At 45.5% G+C, this 14975-nt stretch overlaps 1 protein-coding gene across 3 annotated transcripts in view; it reads left to right on the forward strand.

The window, feature by feature from the left end:
* Positions 1 to 12609, forward strand: part of IRF2 (interferon regulatory factor 2) — a 44060-nt gene extending 31451 nt beyond the window's left edge. For all 3 annotated transcript variants that reach the window (XM_082482302.1, XM_082482304.1, XM_082482303.1), the window contains 4 exons: positions 838 to 949; positions 4457 to 4621; positions 9802 to 9848; positions 11249 to 12609. In XM_082482302.1, coding sequence (XP_082338428.1) covers positions 838 to 949; positions 4457 to 4621; positions 9802 to 9848; positions 11249 to 11560 — 636 coding nt within the window. In that variant the 3' untranslated portion in view covers positions 11561 to 12609. The remainder of the gene's footprint in view (positions 1 to 837; positions 950 to 4456; positions 4622 to 9801; positions 9849 to 11248) is intronic.
* Positions 12610 to 14975: the final 2366 nt, after the last annotated feature.

Genomic DNA, 14975 nt, shown 5'->3' on the forward strand with positions numbered 1-14975 from the left:
CATGAGTGAGGCAGAACTTCCCTTGCAGGGCTGGCAGGGCCAGCCCAGAGTAAGAGCAGAAGACTTTAGACTTTGTAACTGATAACCCCTAAGAGAACCAATACTGGGGAGGAGGTTGGACCTGTAGATAATAATTTAATATGTTTATAGCTTTTTAAAGAAATCCTGAGGTTTTGGAATTGAACTTTTTGGTGTCTATTCTGAAGGGAATGTTTTAGATTCCCACTCGAGTGTACCAGACCTACAGAGATGCATCTTGTGGAAAGCTTAGTCTGTGTAGAACAGGTGGTGTTTTCCCAATGTTATTGCCCTGTGGTAATGTTTATGATGTGATCTAAAAGGCTGTATTTAGTGTAAACACTTTGGTTTGCTTTCAGGCTTGCTGCAGAGAAAAATTAAGGCTAGAATTTAGTAATTGCTGTACAGAAGCTAAGGCTTCCTTTCAGAGAGCACTAAGAGATACAGCAAGTTTGGAAGGGAATAAGGATAAACATTAAATAGAGTACCATCTTAAAGCAATGTTTCTTCCTTGTTTGTTCCAAATGTTAATCTCTTATAGTAAATAACACACTAATTTCTTGCTCTCTGAAGCTCAGTCTAAATCTGAAAATTAAAAATAGCTTTCGTTTCAAAGCAGAAGATTTGGAAATGGAGTAGACTTTGGCTTCTTCTCAGAGAACCAAAATACTCATTCTAAGACCGTGTCTAGCAGAGAGCAGGGGGTGTATGGCAGGCAGAAGCCATATGATTTATTACCACCTCAGAACAAAGAGATGAACTGAGTCCAGGCTCCTAAAATAAATCAAACCTGACCCAACTGTACTGTTTTCATTCTAGCAAGAGCCAGTTGAATCATCTTTTGGGATTAATGGGCTAAATGATGTCACTTCTGACTATTTCCTGTCCTCCAGTATAAAAAATGAAGTTGACAGTACAGTGAACTTTGTAGGTAAGTACTTCTATGCTTTTCTTACATGCTAAGCATACAGGTGACTTCAGAAACCCTTTTGACTCTGCCAAACTCAGCTTTCCATCATCATTTTGCACTTTGGAAAACACCACAGTTACAGTCGTGTTGACGCAATTTTCACTAGCCCAAGCCACGCGAGGTCCTGGCTGCAGGTCAGGCCCACCACCTTGCAGAGACCGCGAGCAGCACTGTGGCAGCATGGTGGTTCCCCTGAGAGCAAAACACTTACAGGCATGCTCAGGTGGCTTTTCCTGACATGAACTTATTCCAAGGGGTAGTCCTTAGCTATGAGGAGACTGTAGCCAGTGTCACTTAGAAGTTAAACGGTGGTTGGATGGTGGTTTCCCATTGCCCAAAGCAGAGATTTGTATAGGCTACCATTTTGTTTGGGAGTTTAAACCTGCAGGTGAAATGGAGGAACTTGGTTCTTTTTACAGGCACCTCAGTAGCAGAGTTAGTTCTTAACATCACTGAGCTAACAACAAGGATCAGCAAAGACTGCATTTAGAAACTGGTACATTAGGAATTAGCTGTCACCTCAGCATGTGAATAATTGGTTCTTGGTAGAATAATTGGGCTGGTTTTGACAGCTCTATTTTGGCTGAGGTTGTCACTGCAGCTAGGGCTCCTAAAATGTGACCCATATACCATTTTCTCTAGAATGCCACATTTATATACGTTGGAAAAGTGTTTGAAAAATATGGTTGGAGAGATGGCAGAAATTCTGTGCAGTGACTGTTTTTGATGCCCGTCTTAGGTCACACGGCTTTGCATAGTCATTCCCCTCAAGTACTTCTGTGGCTGAGGAGTTTGTGAGTAGTTTTCCTCTCTTTATGGCAGTTCATTTAATCAGCTGTTGCTTTGTAAGAGTGTTAGAACATGATTGTTGCTCCTACTATTAGAGAGGGTTTTATAACTTGAAGGAATAGCACCGTAGTGCTATTAGTGCTTCCTGTTTACTGACTGAGTCATAAACAAATCTGAAGCACACCAAGGCCAAGTCCCAGGGAAGAAACTTTTGCTTTATTTTACAGTCTTAAAGTCAAACAGAGATCAATTAACAGGAGTCTTTGGAACGTACCTGGTGTTCCCCAAAATCCACTAACATCAGAGAGAGTAATTTTGCTGCAGTCTTGGTTTTCTACAGTACAGTGTATCCTGAACTCCCGTTTGATTTTATGATGAGATGAATGCATCCTGCACCTTAGAAGGTCTGAGTAATTTACAGGGCAACATCAACATCTAAAAATGGTTAAAGGTCTGTGGAAACCAAGCAAGAGGTTCAGAGGAACAGAACTGAATTTGCCCCTTAAGGGCTTTCATTTTTCTCTGGACTCACAGAATCCATTTTCAGGGGTAGGACGGCAAGGCTCGGGTGGGTAACTGTCATCCAGTGTTGGTTAATTAATGGCTTGTGAAGTGTGCTGCTTATCCAGCCTGGAGAGAGAAGTCCTTATTTAGGACTGCAAGCAGGTTTTTAATGTAAACAGGGGGGAAAGGGTAAAATAGATCTGTTCTGCAGAAAAGGAGAGAAATCAGCTGGAAGGGAAAAAAGACAAACAGCACCTGCAGTGTTTCTGACATACGTGCAGCTCACGGGAAAGTGGTGGCATATTGCCAAAGTGAGCAGTAGTTTTTGCTGTGCAAGTTATCTATCAGGGTGGGTAAGAATTCGTCAGGTATTGAGGAGAAAGATAAAACAGTGCAGATGGCCTGCTCTCGTACCCAGACGGGGTTGCACAATATTGGTTTCTCCCAGATAAAAATTAACCCTGTGTGTGTGCATGCTCTTGCCCTCCACACCCTACTCAATAAAAAGCAGGTTGTTTCAGAACCAGAAAAGGTGGAAATACAGTAGAAATGAAATACCTGGAACAAAATCGTAGTAATTGTAGTGGTTCAACTTCTAAAAAAACAAATACTATCCTCTATTTATGTAATTTTATTTATGCTGGAATTGTCTCATAAAATATACATCCAGCTTTGAGGGGCTTTCCAGCGGTTACCTGGCACTTCACAAAGCAAAATGATATGCAGCTTTTCTCTTGGAGAAAAACCTGTCACTTTTTCAAAAAGGTGTGTTCTAGCCCTGTCTAGAGATAGAAGGCAGGAATGGCTTGTGTGTATATACATGTACATTCATGTATATTTATCTTAGTTCATCCAGGAATAGATGCTATCTTTTGCCTTTTTTAAAATTAATAATTAGAGTAGTTAGGTCACTTAACAGAAGAATTTCAAGACCTACTGTGTTTCATTGCCTACGTTTTTTTCCCCTTGTGGGTATAGAAAAAAATGTACTGTCTGAATTTCTAACAACACAGCACCGTGTTTGTACAGAATTTGTCTGTATGAAGATTGTTCCTCTTGAAGCTTTGGGTTCCAGTGAAAGAATATCTATAGTCCTTCCCTTTCTCGTGGACAACTGTGGATTCAGGTTAGCCATCCTCTGAGACAGCTCCATCCCTGTGTGCTCTTCAAATCCAGCTAGTGGCTTTCAGCTCCATGTTGGATTAATGCAGTTCACCCTGTTGGGATCGATAGGGGAGTTGTACAAGACAGAGGGAATTGTCTCAAGCAGCTCCAGAGAAGTGAGATTCTGGCTTTCACCATAGTTTTGCTTTGCTCAGTAACTTCTTGGTACCTCGGTTTATTCTCCTCTTTCAAAAGGATGTTGTGTAGCGCAATTAATGACTGCAAAGCGTTTCCAGACACTTGCAAAGCATCCATGGTGCCTTCACTTTGTAGAAATAAATGTTCCTTTGGTATTAAATATTATGTGCCTGGGGGAATAGGAAACAGCTCTGTTAATAACTAACCAGAGTGTAGCTTTCAGTCACAGACCATGAGAATTACAGACTACAGGTACAACTGTGCTTTTCTACATACCATCACTGGCATTGCAAGGATCAGTGAGAATAAGCATAATAAATTTTTCAGATTCATGTCATGTATAAATCAGAGTCCCACCATTTTTTACGTGACCATGTGGCTGTTTATTTGCATGCCAGCTCTGGTTTTCTGGTGCATAATTTACATGAGAGCATCCGGAGGCCATGGGATGTGGGCAGCTTGCTGGGTGAGCACGCTTTCCCAGATTAGGAGAGATGTGGTCTGTATGTCCTGGTGAGACCAGGTTTCTGGGTGGAGGAGAAGTGCGGTTGTGGTCTTCCCTGGGAAAGCCTCTGGATAGCTGGTATGCCAAGGAGGGCTCAAGGACGTTATGTGTGAGAGCCTGGGGAGAGTTAGGCATTTTCAGTCGTCACAAGTGGGGGAAAAAAATGTGTCTGAAGGTGATGGAAACTAAATAAATCACACAGGTTTCCTTTAGAATTACCATTGAAAGCAGATGGTGGGCACGGAAGAAAGCACTGAGACGGTATTGAGGATTCACTCAAATACCAAGCAGGCTCCAAGGACAGGCTTGTAGTGATGCAGTGGGGTCAAGGTGTTATGAGTAATCAATTTTTTATTTCTAACCCCAAGTTGTAGGACAGCCGCACCTTGATGGCAGCAGCGAGGAGCAGGTGATAGTTGCCAATCCTCCTGATGTTTGCCAGGTAGTAGAGGTGACTACAGAAAGCGATGAACAGCCCCTCAGCCTGAGCCAGCTGTACCCCCTACAGATCTCCCCTGTCTCGTCCTATGCAGGTAAGCATCCTGGTGTTTCTTTACATTCTGTTTTTTTGGAAATGTTCGGAAGATGCTGGGGGCAAGGGGACTCTTCCAGGGTATCTGGCAAAGAACCAGAAATGTCTGTGCTGCTGCCTTCTGCATTTTTAATGAAACTCAAAAACTCACAGTCCTCTGCTCATTTCACCTTGGGAAAAAACTGGGCAGATCTGAGGTTGGAAATGTAAGCTGCAGATTTTAGCCTGTGATTAATGGAAAAAGAACCTTTTTAGATGTAATGCAGCGAGGTCTTTTCATGTCATATTAGAGTGACATTTTTAGTGGTAAAAACAATGTGCTGCAAATATAGTGTGTCCCTTTTGCCCCCTGACTTACTAAAGATTAAAGGTCTTCTCTGTTTATATTTCCTTGGTGCCTAGCACAGTGGTCACAGAGTGCTAAGGGCTGTACTAGTGGTATATAATGCAGACGGGGAACTGAGGGCCCTGGGGGAGTGGATCTGTCTTGTTACAAATAGTCTGCAGACTAGAACAGCCGTGTAGCAACTGATAAGAAGCGGTCTGCAAGCAGCAGAGCTGTGGACGTCTGACTTCCAACGCCTGCCTCCCATCTGGATTCTCTGATATCTGAAAAGGGGTGAGATAACAAGCTTTTCCCCAAGTCAGGGTGCTAATGGTTTCTCTTTTTTGTCTGGCCCCTTATTTTCATAAAATTGGTAGGAAGTTAAGAGTCTTTGGCACTCGTTTATCCCTTATCCAAGTCTGACAGTGTTTTCAGAAGTGGTTAGGGGAGAACAGACGCAAATGCACATGCAGGCACACTCTGTAAAGTCCCTGTAATCATGTAAGCCTTACTTCCGTAGGAAGCAGGGCAAAGCCACATTTGAAAGTAGAAAAAGTTTCAGATCCAACCTGACTTTCCTTTTTTAACGTGCTGCTAACTTGCAAGCCTCAAGAGACTGGGTAGAAACATAAATGTAATCTTTTTAGGCAAACGTAAGTATTAATTGTTCCCCATGCAATTTAGTATTTTACACATGGTTTTGCCTTTGACTCATTAGGCTAAAATTACTTCCAGATGCATTTTTATAAAATATGTATTTAAGAATTTTTATCTTTGGGTTCGGGTGAATAGTATGATGTTCTTTTGAATAGCCTCCAATGTTAGTCTCACACATGTTGATAAACGATCATGCCTCCCAATGTGTTTAGTCTGTAATGGGCAGAGCATTTAGAAGGGCTTTGCAAAGCATAAGACAGAGGCATGAGCGTGCTTTAACTTATTAGCAGGTGGGAGATGGGGCCTTTGAAACATTTGTCCACTTTCTAAATGCTTCTTTCAGGACTTTTCTTATCTGTGTGAACGTGACAATGATGCTTTCTTTTAACCTCAGCTACAAGATCTAAGTTCTTGGAATGCAAACAGAAGTCTTGGTCTGGAAGTCATGGTGGTTGCTTGGGCTGGGACGGTAGAGAGGAGTGGTCTGGTGACAGCAGAACCATCCTGACATGAACAAGTCATGAGCTACCTCCCTTAAAGTCAGTGCAGTGAGCCTGCAGAAGGAAAATGAGGCATGGAGTACTTCTGCTATCCCCATATGTTGTCTTAGTATCCTGGTGGCCTTCAGCTGTCCTAACTTAAACCAGGACCTGCTAGTCCATAACTCAGGTAACACAGAGATGACTTTATGCTGCTGACATGCTTTTGAATGCATCTCATGGCAGCTCTTGAGGATCCTGGTTACTCTCGCTAGAGGCCACTAAGAGGTGGAGTACTGCAAGGGTCTGTCCCGGAACAAGTCCTTTGTAATATCTTTATCAGCAGGTGCTGGAGTACACACTTGAGAAGTTTACAGTTGACACCAAATAGGGGGGACCTGCATGAGGGCAGAGCCACCATCCAGAGAGACCTGGAGAGGCTGCAGGAATGGGCCAGCAGGAACCTTAGGAAATTCAGCAAGGACAGATGCCGAGTGCTGTGCCTGGGAAGAAATTGTAGGGTAGAGACTGGGGCTGATGGGGTGGGGAGCAGCTCTGCAGAGAGGTGGGTGAGCAGTGAGCCGAGCGTGAGACAGCAGAGTGCTCCGACCACAGAGAAGGCCACCGGCTTTCAGGAGTGTGGCCAGTAGATCTAGGGAAGTGATTAGCCCCCTCTACTCAGCACTAGTTATGCTTCTTCTGGACTATTGATTCCATTTTTGAGCCCCCCAGTCCAAGAAAGATATAAACAAATGGGAGGAAGTGCTGGGAGGGACTACCAGGATGATCAAGGGATGGAGCGCTCGCTCTCTGAGGAGATACTGAGGGACTGGAGCTTGTTCAGCCCAAGCAAGAGATTATTTGGGGGACTTCATAGCAGCCTGCCCCTATGTGCAGGGTTGTTATTGAGAAGGCAGAGCCAGGCTCTTCATAGTTGTGCGTGGTGGAAGGATGAGAAACAGCAGGTATAAATTGAAACGAGAACTTGGTTCAGCTGGATATAAGAAAAAGTGTCACCTTTTTCACCACCAGGACAGTCAGGCAGTGGAACAGGATGCCCAAAAAGGTTGTGCTGCCTCCATCCTTGGAGGTTTTCAAGACCTGACTGGATAAGGCCCCGAGCAACCTGATTCAGTCCTGTAGCTGGCCCTGCTTTAAGCAAGAGGTTGGGCTGTAGACCTCCTGAGGTCCCTTCCAGCCCAAATTGTTCCATGAACCTCTTTTTTTTTAAAGCATGCATTTGCCCTTGAGGCAGAAGTGAGGACAGGGGTCTGTGGTTTGTTAGACCCCTGAAACTTGTAGGACACTCCTGTAACTATGTCTGGCTTTGTCTTGCTCCACACAAACCCGTACAGGAGAACCACAGGAGCCCTGGCCCTGTGCTCATGGGTCTGCTGGGTAGAGCTGCCTGCTCTGTCAGGTGCTGCTGCTGAATGGCAGGAAAGAGTATGACTATAACAGCTGTGCAGGAACAGTCGGTTTAGCTCTTCTGAAATAACACAACAACAAAAAGTAGCCTGAGGTATCAGCTGTCCTACATAAATCTGTTTTGTTTCAAAAACACTTCTAGTTCCTTTCTGACGTTATTCAGGCAAGTGATATGAGTGGCCATTGTGAGTTTTCTCATGTTTCCACTGACGTCTATGAAATCCTTTTTTCTTAGTACCGAGACAGTTCTTGTCAGCCTCCTCTTGTGTTTGACTCTGATTCAAATAACCTTCTTGATTGAAATAACCTCTCTAACTTTCCATGCCCGAGTGGCTAGCTTCCCTGGCTTTGCTAACTATAGTGCTATCTCTTGCTCAGCATTTTGTTATGTATAAACACCAAGGATGGATTCCTTTTCAGCTGCATCACTCTTTTTTTGTTGCCACATGTTTCTTCATGTCAAGGAATATCTGTTTCTTGTCTCTGTGTGGATTCCTCCTATTGATTCTATCTCTGAGGCCATTTCTCTTTAGCACAGATTAATTTCTGACTCTCTTCCCCCCTGTATGGCTTAATTAGCCAGCTTAATCATGTTGGCACATCTCTCTCTACTGGGGCCAGTGAATGAGAAGCCCTGCAGAGTGTTAACTTCATGGGGCTTTGCAGTTAGATTTAACATTTTGGACTGCTCCTGTGCTTACTGCGTGCTACATCAGAGACTGGCGTAGGGGAGGTGCTGGCTTTGGAAGCAGAAGTCTGGAGTAGCTGAGCCGCGCGCTTCCTTGCTTCAGAAGGACTTTGGGTGCAGTTTAGCTCCTGGGGTCTGCAAGAGTAATTCAGACCATTTGTTTACAGCCCTCTGCCTAAACCTAATGTTTAGCCAAGCCTCGAGAGAAGGGCAAGGTGCTGCCAGTCTCTCTGAAGACATGCAGGGGTACGATCGATGAGGCACAGTCCGTGCACCCATAGCACTCGTGTCCAGTGCAGAGCACAAGGTTGCTTTTTGGGAAAGCAGGTTTGTGGTATATGCTCGCGGGGGTGCAGGGACTGTGCAAAGCAGTCTGCATGGGCTGAAATGTGTAACACAGCAGACAGTGGAAATTGAGAGCTCCCTTGCTTGCTACAGTAACTCATCACATCATTCCTTCAGACTTGTAATTTCAGGGCATGGTTGAGCCCTATCTGCTCAGCCCCGTTGGGCGAAGGGGTTGGAGAAAGACCTCTTCTGAATGCTGTTGGTATCCTGATAGATGCCTAGGGCTATCCTCCCAGGAGACAGTACACAGTGATTCAAAACCCCATGAGTTGAAGGGGACCTGCAGTCCAGGCTGCTGCTTCTCTGGGCGAGGTGCTGGGCACCGGGCGGCTGTGCTGAAGGCAGCAGCCATCATCACAGACTGGTTCTGAAAAGAGGAGCGCCCCCATCTCGGATGTGTCTGAGGCACAGAACTCTCAACCAGCCCATGGGCTAGGAGCCTGACCCTCAGACACTGGGAGACCTGTGTTCAGACACACATGGGCTTGAAAATAGTCAAAATTCCTGGATTTCAGGCTCTTCTGCAAGGGAGGGATGCAGCTGCAGGAGGATGGCTGTCCTGCTGGAGCTGCACCCCTGTGTTTGTGCTCTGGTTGAAGTGATGAGTGTGAGGGAGGCTGTGTGAGTCAGAGGGAGGTGATGGGGCTGGAGATAGTAGCATTTCTAAGTGCTTGAGTGGTGGGTGAAGGGTTGAGAAATGGGAGGGGGGGGCTGGGAACAGGTGGCAAAAGCAAAACGAGAGCAAAGTATAACAACAGTAATAAAGCACCAGAAGTGACAACAAAGCCCTTGAAGCAGCAGGCTGAGATAACAGTTCATGAAACAAAAACACACTTATCTCCTCTGGGGTGGAGTTGTTGTTGGTTTTGCAGGGAGATAAAAATAAGGATTTGGACAGAACTTTGCTCTTTGCCAGGCCTGGAGCTGCCAAGAGAGGGCAAGGGAGAGAGGCATCCCCCACTTGTGGGAGGCTCTTCCCTCTGCCGAGAAAGCACAGTACTTTGTCCCCCTCTGTTGCTGTCTTCCCCAGAGTGTAGCCATGTTAACTGTGATAATCATGTGAATTCAGTCCAGTTGTTCAATGCAGCTGTGCTGATTGCTGGGGCAGGGGTTCTATGCTTCTCCATTGTTTACTGGGTATTTGGCTTGATTCTGTTTGCTCCCACTTGCTGGAAGTGGATCAGGCCTCTTGAGCTGGATTTTGCTACTGTAGATAGAACAGCAAGTTTCATTATTGCTTCTGTTTTGTTTGACAGAAAGTGAAACGACTGACAGTGTTCCAAGCGATGAAGAAAATGCAGAGGTAAGTGTTTTCTGGATTTTTAGCACTTTGGAGCAAAGTCTCAAGAACAGTGTCCTGAGGTATTCTTCCCCTTCTCTGTTTGCAACTCTGTCTACCAGTGGAGTATTCATTTTAATAATAGCTGGGAGATAAAAAGAAAACAGGAGGGCTCAAGGGAGACCGACATTTGGGTGATTGTCACGGAATGGATATCTCTACAAGTTCTTTCCTCCTCATCTGTGCAAATTACAAGGAGATCAATTTGCATGATAAGATGTCCTAGTGAGCTATCAACAGTGCCAGCTAGTGTGTTAATATGATGCATTGACATTGCTGGGTAGTGAGTATTTTATCTTGGTTGAAAGCATGCTCACTTTGTTTTCCTTAAATGGCACCTGAACCCAGACAATTGGAGGAAATGCTTACACGTATGGTAGAAACGTAACTTGAACATTTGAGGTATGTGAGGCAGAAAGCTTTCCTGAGCAGTCAGTTGGGTATTGCTGGGTGAAAGGAATCTGTGGAGAAAATACTCACCCCATGAACGTTTCCTGAGCTGCACCTATGCAAAACCAACACTTGCCTTTCTTTTGGGGCTGCCATCAAGTGACCAGACCTACTGATTCTGTGGGTACTTAGAGGCCAGGGGAAGCTCACTGAGGGCACTTAGGTGCCCTGTGGTCCAGCTGCATTTTTGCAGAAGGCCTCTTGCAAATCTCTCCTGCTGTGCCCCCTAGAAAGCCCTGAATCCTCCTTCTTGGAGAACTGCAGGTTGCGCAGCTGTATAACAGCACAGCTAACCCTCTTGAGTTTGTCTCTTGTGCCTTGGTTGGGCTGGAACCCCTATGTAGACTGCCAATAATGACTCCCCAAACCTTCTTTAACAGAACGTGCCATTGCAGCATGTGTGATGGGGAAAGGACTGGATGCTCATCTTCCCTTGGCAAACCTCCTCCCTGTGATGGGGGATGCACCATCAAGTGACAGTGGTTTTCCTGGCAGCCTCACCTGTGTTGACAGTTTGGGTGGTGCTGTTTGAGAGGTCTTGGGTCTTTGTGCCTGCTTGTTGGCAGGAAGATGCTCTCTGGTAGCGGAGGAGACACTTCCAATTTGAGCTCTGAGTGTTTGGTTGTCCGTGTCCATTTTTGTCCCCAGTATGCTGGGAATAAGGCCTTTATTTTCCATCAGAAGAGTGGGCAGAGCCTCTTGAGTGCTGGAGAGACCCCAAGGTTTAGGCACACGACTTCTGAAAGGGAAGAGTGGCTGAGAGCAAAGACAATCAAAGCCACTGGCTAGAGGCTCAGGCTTTTAGAGACAGGGTAATTCCTGTGCAATTTGTGGATGTTTCTGTCTTCATCTTGTTACTTGGATCACTTCGAAAAGTCGTATAGTCTTCCCTCCTTTTTTTCCCCCTTTTCTAGGGACGACTTCACTGGCAGAAGAAAAACATTGAAGGCAAACAGTATCTCAGCAATCTGGGAATGAGGAACACTTCTCATATGCTTCCCAGCATGGCAACTTTTGTAGCCAACAAGCCTGACCTCCAAGTCACCATCAAAGAAGAAAGCTGCCCACTGCCTTACAACAGCTCCTGGCCCCCTTTTCCAGACATCCCTCTGCCACAAGTAGTGTCCACAGCCTCCACGAGCAGCAGCCGGCCAGACCGCGAGACACGGGCCAGCGTCATCAAGAAAACGTCAGACATCACCCAGTCAAGAGTCAAGAGCTGCTAAGCCTTTGGCGGTGTGTTTTTTTTAGCTTTGTTTTGTTTGGTTTTGTATTTTACGTTTCTCTAGGAGAGGTTCATCCCTTGACGCACACGAGACAAATCTAAGGTAAAGCCTTGGCAATATAAAACATTGCTGTGTCCGACTCCAGTGCCGGAGTGTTTTTAACTCAGGACTCCAGCCGTCAGTATCTACACCTGAACCCAGGCGGACTTCCAAGGTTGCTATGTAGGAAAACAACCCAAGAACTTTGGCCCACTCACAGGTTCCAGTGTTTCATAAGAGGACCAACCGACCACAAGGGAAGTGGTGCTGCTGCGCTTCTCGCTGTCAAGGCTGAGATGGAACTGAAAGCCTCAGAATGGAAGAGAAAATGTGAACTAGCTGGAATATTTTTAAATAAAGAAAAATCTATTGTGAATATTGTACATAGTGCAGTACTAGCAACGTTGCAGTCTGCTTCTGCACCTTATTAAGAAAGCACTTACGAAAGGCCTTTTATTACCTTGCTCTACTTAATGGCACATTGAAGGTCCCTCCCCACCTGTATTCTTTTCCAAGGCTATTCTGGCTAAAGTGTCTTTAAAGAATAGAGGAAAGGAAAGGAAAGGAAGTTAAAACTTCCCATGTGGATTTCATACGTTTTAAGACTGCTTTTCTCATGTTTGTTTCTAATCTGCTATGCTTGAATGCCGCGTGGTACAATAGGAAAAAAAAAAAGAAACCTATTACAGAGATATTATGCAAATTCCCAGATTTAAAAAAAGAAGAAGAAAAATACTCTAATTCTAACCAGAGCAAGCTTTTTTATTTTTTATACAGGGGAATATTTTATTCAAAGTAAAATTCTAAAGTGAATATAATTTTTTTTAATCTTTTCTACAGCAAATTTATAATTTTAAGATTCAGTCCTTGGTTATCAGCAGTTATTACATCCTTGTGGCACATTTTTTTTTTAATTTTGTAAAGGTGAAATAGCTTTTATGAGCTCATGTAGCAATCAGATTATCCTGTGGATTGATAATAAATATGGTATATAGTTAAATTTTTAATAATCCTCTTGTTTGTCTCTCTTTTTTAATCTTTCAGAAGCCCCAGATGGCATGGGTTTGATAGGTGAATGTGACCTCTCGGAGTGAGCAATTAGCGTGAGCCGCCTTTACAATTTCTGGAGTACCTGTCTAACAGGATGGGAAGTACTGTGCTTGAGACAGCTCGAGGTGGAAAGAGGAATTAGAGCTTAAAGGTGGCATACTTGAGTTTGGCCTCACGTGCAGAGGTTGGGAGTTGGGGCGCCCCTTCTGCTGTTATGCCGTGGTTGGGTTTTGAGCAAGTCACCTCGTGGAAGGGATCTTGTGAAAGTCCATCCCTCCCCCGACGCAGGCTCAGCTGTGCTTGCCCCATTCCTGGTAGATCTCTGTTTAGCTTGCTCATAGTCTCCTTGTCTGGAAAAATCTCTGTTTGCAGAGTTCCAAGCAATAAATCATTAGTAGAGTGAATCAGAAGTCAAATAAACATTCCCCAAGGCTTTCAACATCTACCACGTGATGGCCTCTGGGTCTCTGCAGGAAGCTGCTGAGTATCTAATTAAGGGTGCGCAGTGGCTTGCAGGGTTGCATGGTGATGGTGGAGGACGAGCCATACCATTGACTCTGTGAAGTGGTGTATGCTTTGGGCCATCACTGGCATGGGCAGACGTTGAGAGTGCTTACCCTCTTGCAGGTTTTCAAGCTATTGGAAGTTGAATGGATTGATTCAGGTCTGTAAAATATGGTCTGTAAAATCCTTCAAGTGTGATTACCATTCTGATACCAACCTGACATAGCTGAGCTGAGTGTCCTGTTTATGGGGCTGATGAGCAGTAACACGCACAAAAAAGGCTGTATCACAGGGAGATGTGTTGACTGGCTATTGAAAAGAGAAAGTGAACAGTAGGATTTTACTGGGTTCTTAACCTGATGCCACAATTCCAGATTTCATCACAGGCCTGTGTGAAACTTGCAATTTTGTTTTGCCAACCCACTGCCCGCTGTCCTGGAAAGAGGAGGTTAGAGCTTTGATTAGGGTTGGGTGGAGGTGGAAGCCCAGAGCAGCATTTGAAGCGAGACTGAAAGCTTGTAATGGTTAAAATCATCATACATAAACTTTCTGGTTTCTCCCTTTCATTTAGTTGGGTGCTTAGCCTTCCAGTGGCCCTCGGAGTCCAGAGGCCACAAGGTTTGATCTTCCTCAAGGAGGTTGGGGGGCGGGGGTGTTAGTGAGTCTTTGGCATCCCAAGACCTTTGCCTGCAGGGTTATGAGGTTCATGGCAGGTTTCTTTTGCTGGGTTTTGGAGCTATTTGGGGATTATTTTTATATTTTCTTAACACGGCCTGCTTTGGGTTTTGGAGGTTTTTCCAAACTTCCCAGCTAAAATTTGGAAGTTGCTTTGCAGCATCTCCTAGCTGCTTTTAAGACGATGGGCTCTTGTTTGTTAGGGAGGGACCTCATAGGGTCATGGAAGAGACGGGACTGGAAGGGAGCCCTGGGACACATTGGGTCCACCCTTCTGTTGAAAGCAGGATCTTGGAGTAGGTTATCCAAGGTGTCAAACCAAGCCTTGAATATTTCCAGCAATGGAATTCTCTTCTAGGCTTCATGAATCCCTTTCTTCCAGCCTTTCTTGGAGTGGCAAGTTCTCTGGCCTGCAGCTGGCCCTCGGGGTAGGGATGTGGCTGGGACTGGAAGCTGCAGGTGGAGTGTGGCTGGGCAGGGGCTGGCCGAGGAGACGTGGGGCTGGGAGAAGAGTTGTCTCTTGATGTATTTTTATTGTGGGGAAGGGTTAGGTTAGGTAGAAGAGAAAGCCCAGAGCTGCAGTTGGGCTGGGGCTGGGAAGGGGCTGCCAAACTCAATGGAGGGCTGATGCTTGAATCCTTCTCGTGGAAAGGCTTGTGTTTGGAATGGAAGGGCTGCAGTGCCGGGGCTGAGACCGAGCCTAAGGCGAGCATCAGGGCTGAGGGGAAGAGAAAGCCCGGTCGCACGGGGCTGGAAAGCATCACGCAATGTAAATTAAGTGCTGGTGCTCATCTTCTCCTCCGAGGAGTATTTAGTCTGTGGACAGAGAGAGGCTCTTGCTTCTGGCTCAGCCTGGGTTTAGCGTTAAAGAGTTAAGGCTGAGAGAAAGCCCAGAGGTAGGGCTGTGTGGGGGCTGGAAACCGTCTTCCAAAGTAAACAGAGCTGACTCAAGGCTTTTGCTTTTCCGAAAGCAGGGCTGCTGTTTAGCTCTGCGATGGCCTGCTCTCTCCTGACCGTTCAGATTGGCGGTGTGAAATGTTGGCACGTCTCTGCAGGCCTCCAGGCAGGCGGCCATGTCCTGTGCATTATATACTGCGAGAGGCAGTGGGCTTTCCTCAGCCATAGCAGCGGCTTGGGCTCCCTGCTC

The sequence above is a fragment of the Vanellus vanellus genome, assembly GCF_965231255.1.
Source record: "Vanellus vanellus genome assembly, chromosome: 4".
Classification (NCBI taxonomy): Eukaryota; Metazoa; Chordata; class Aves; order Charadriiformes; family Charadriidae; genus Vanellus; species Vanellus vanellus.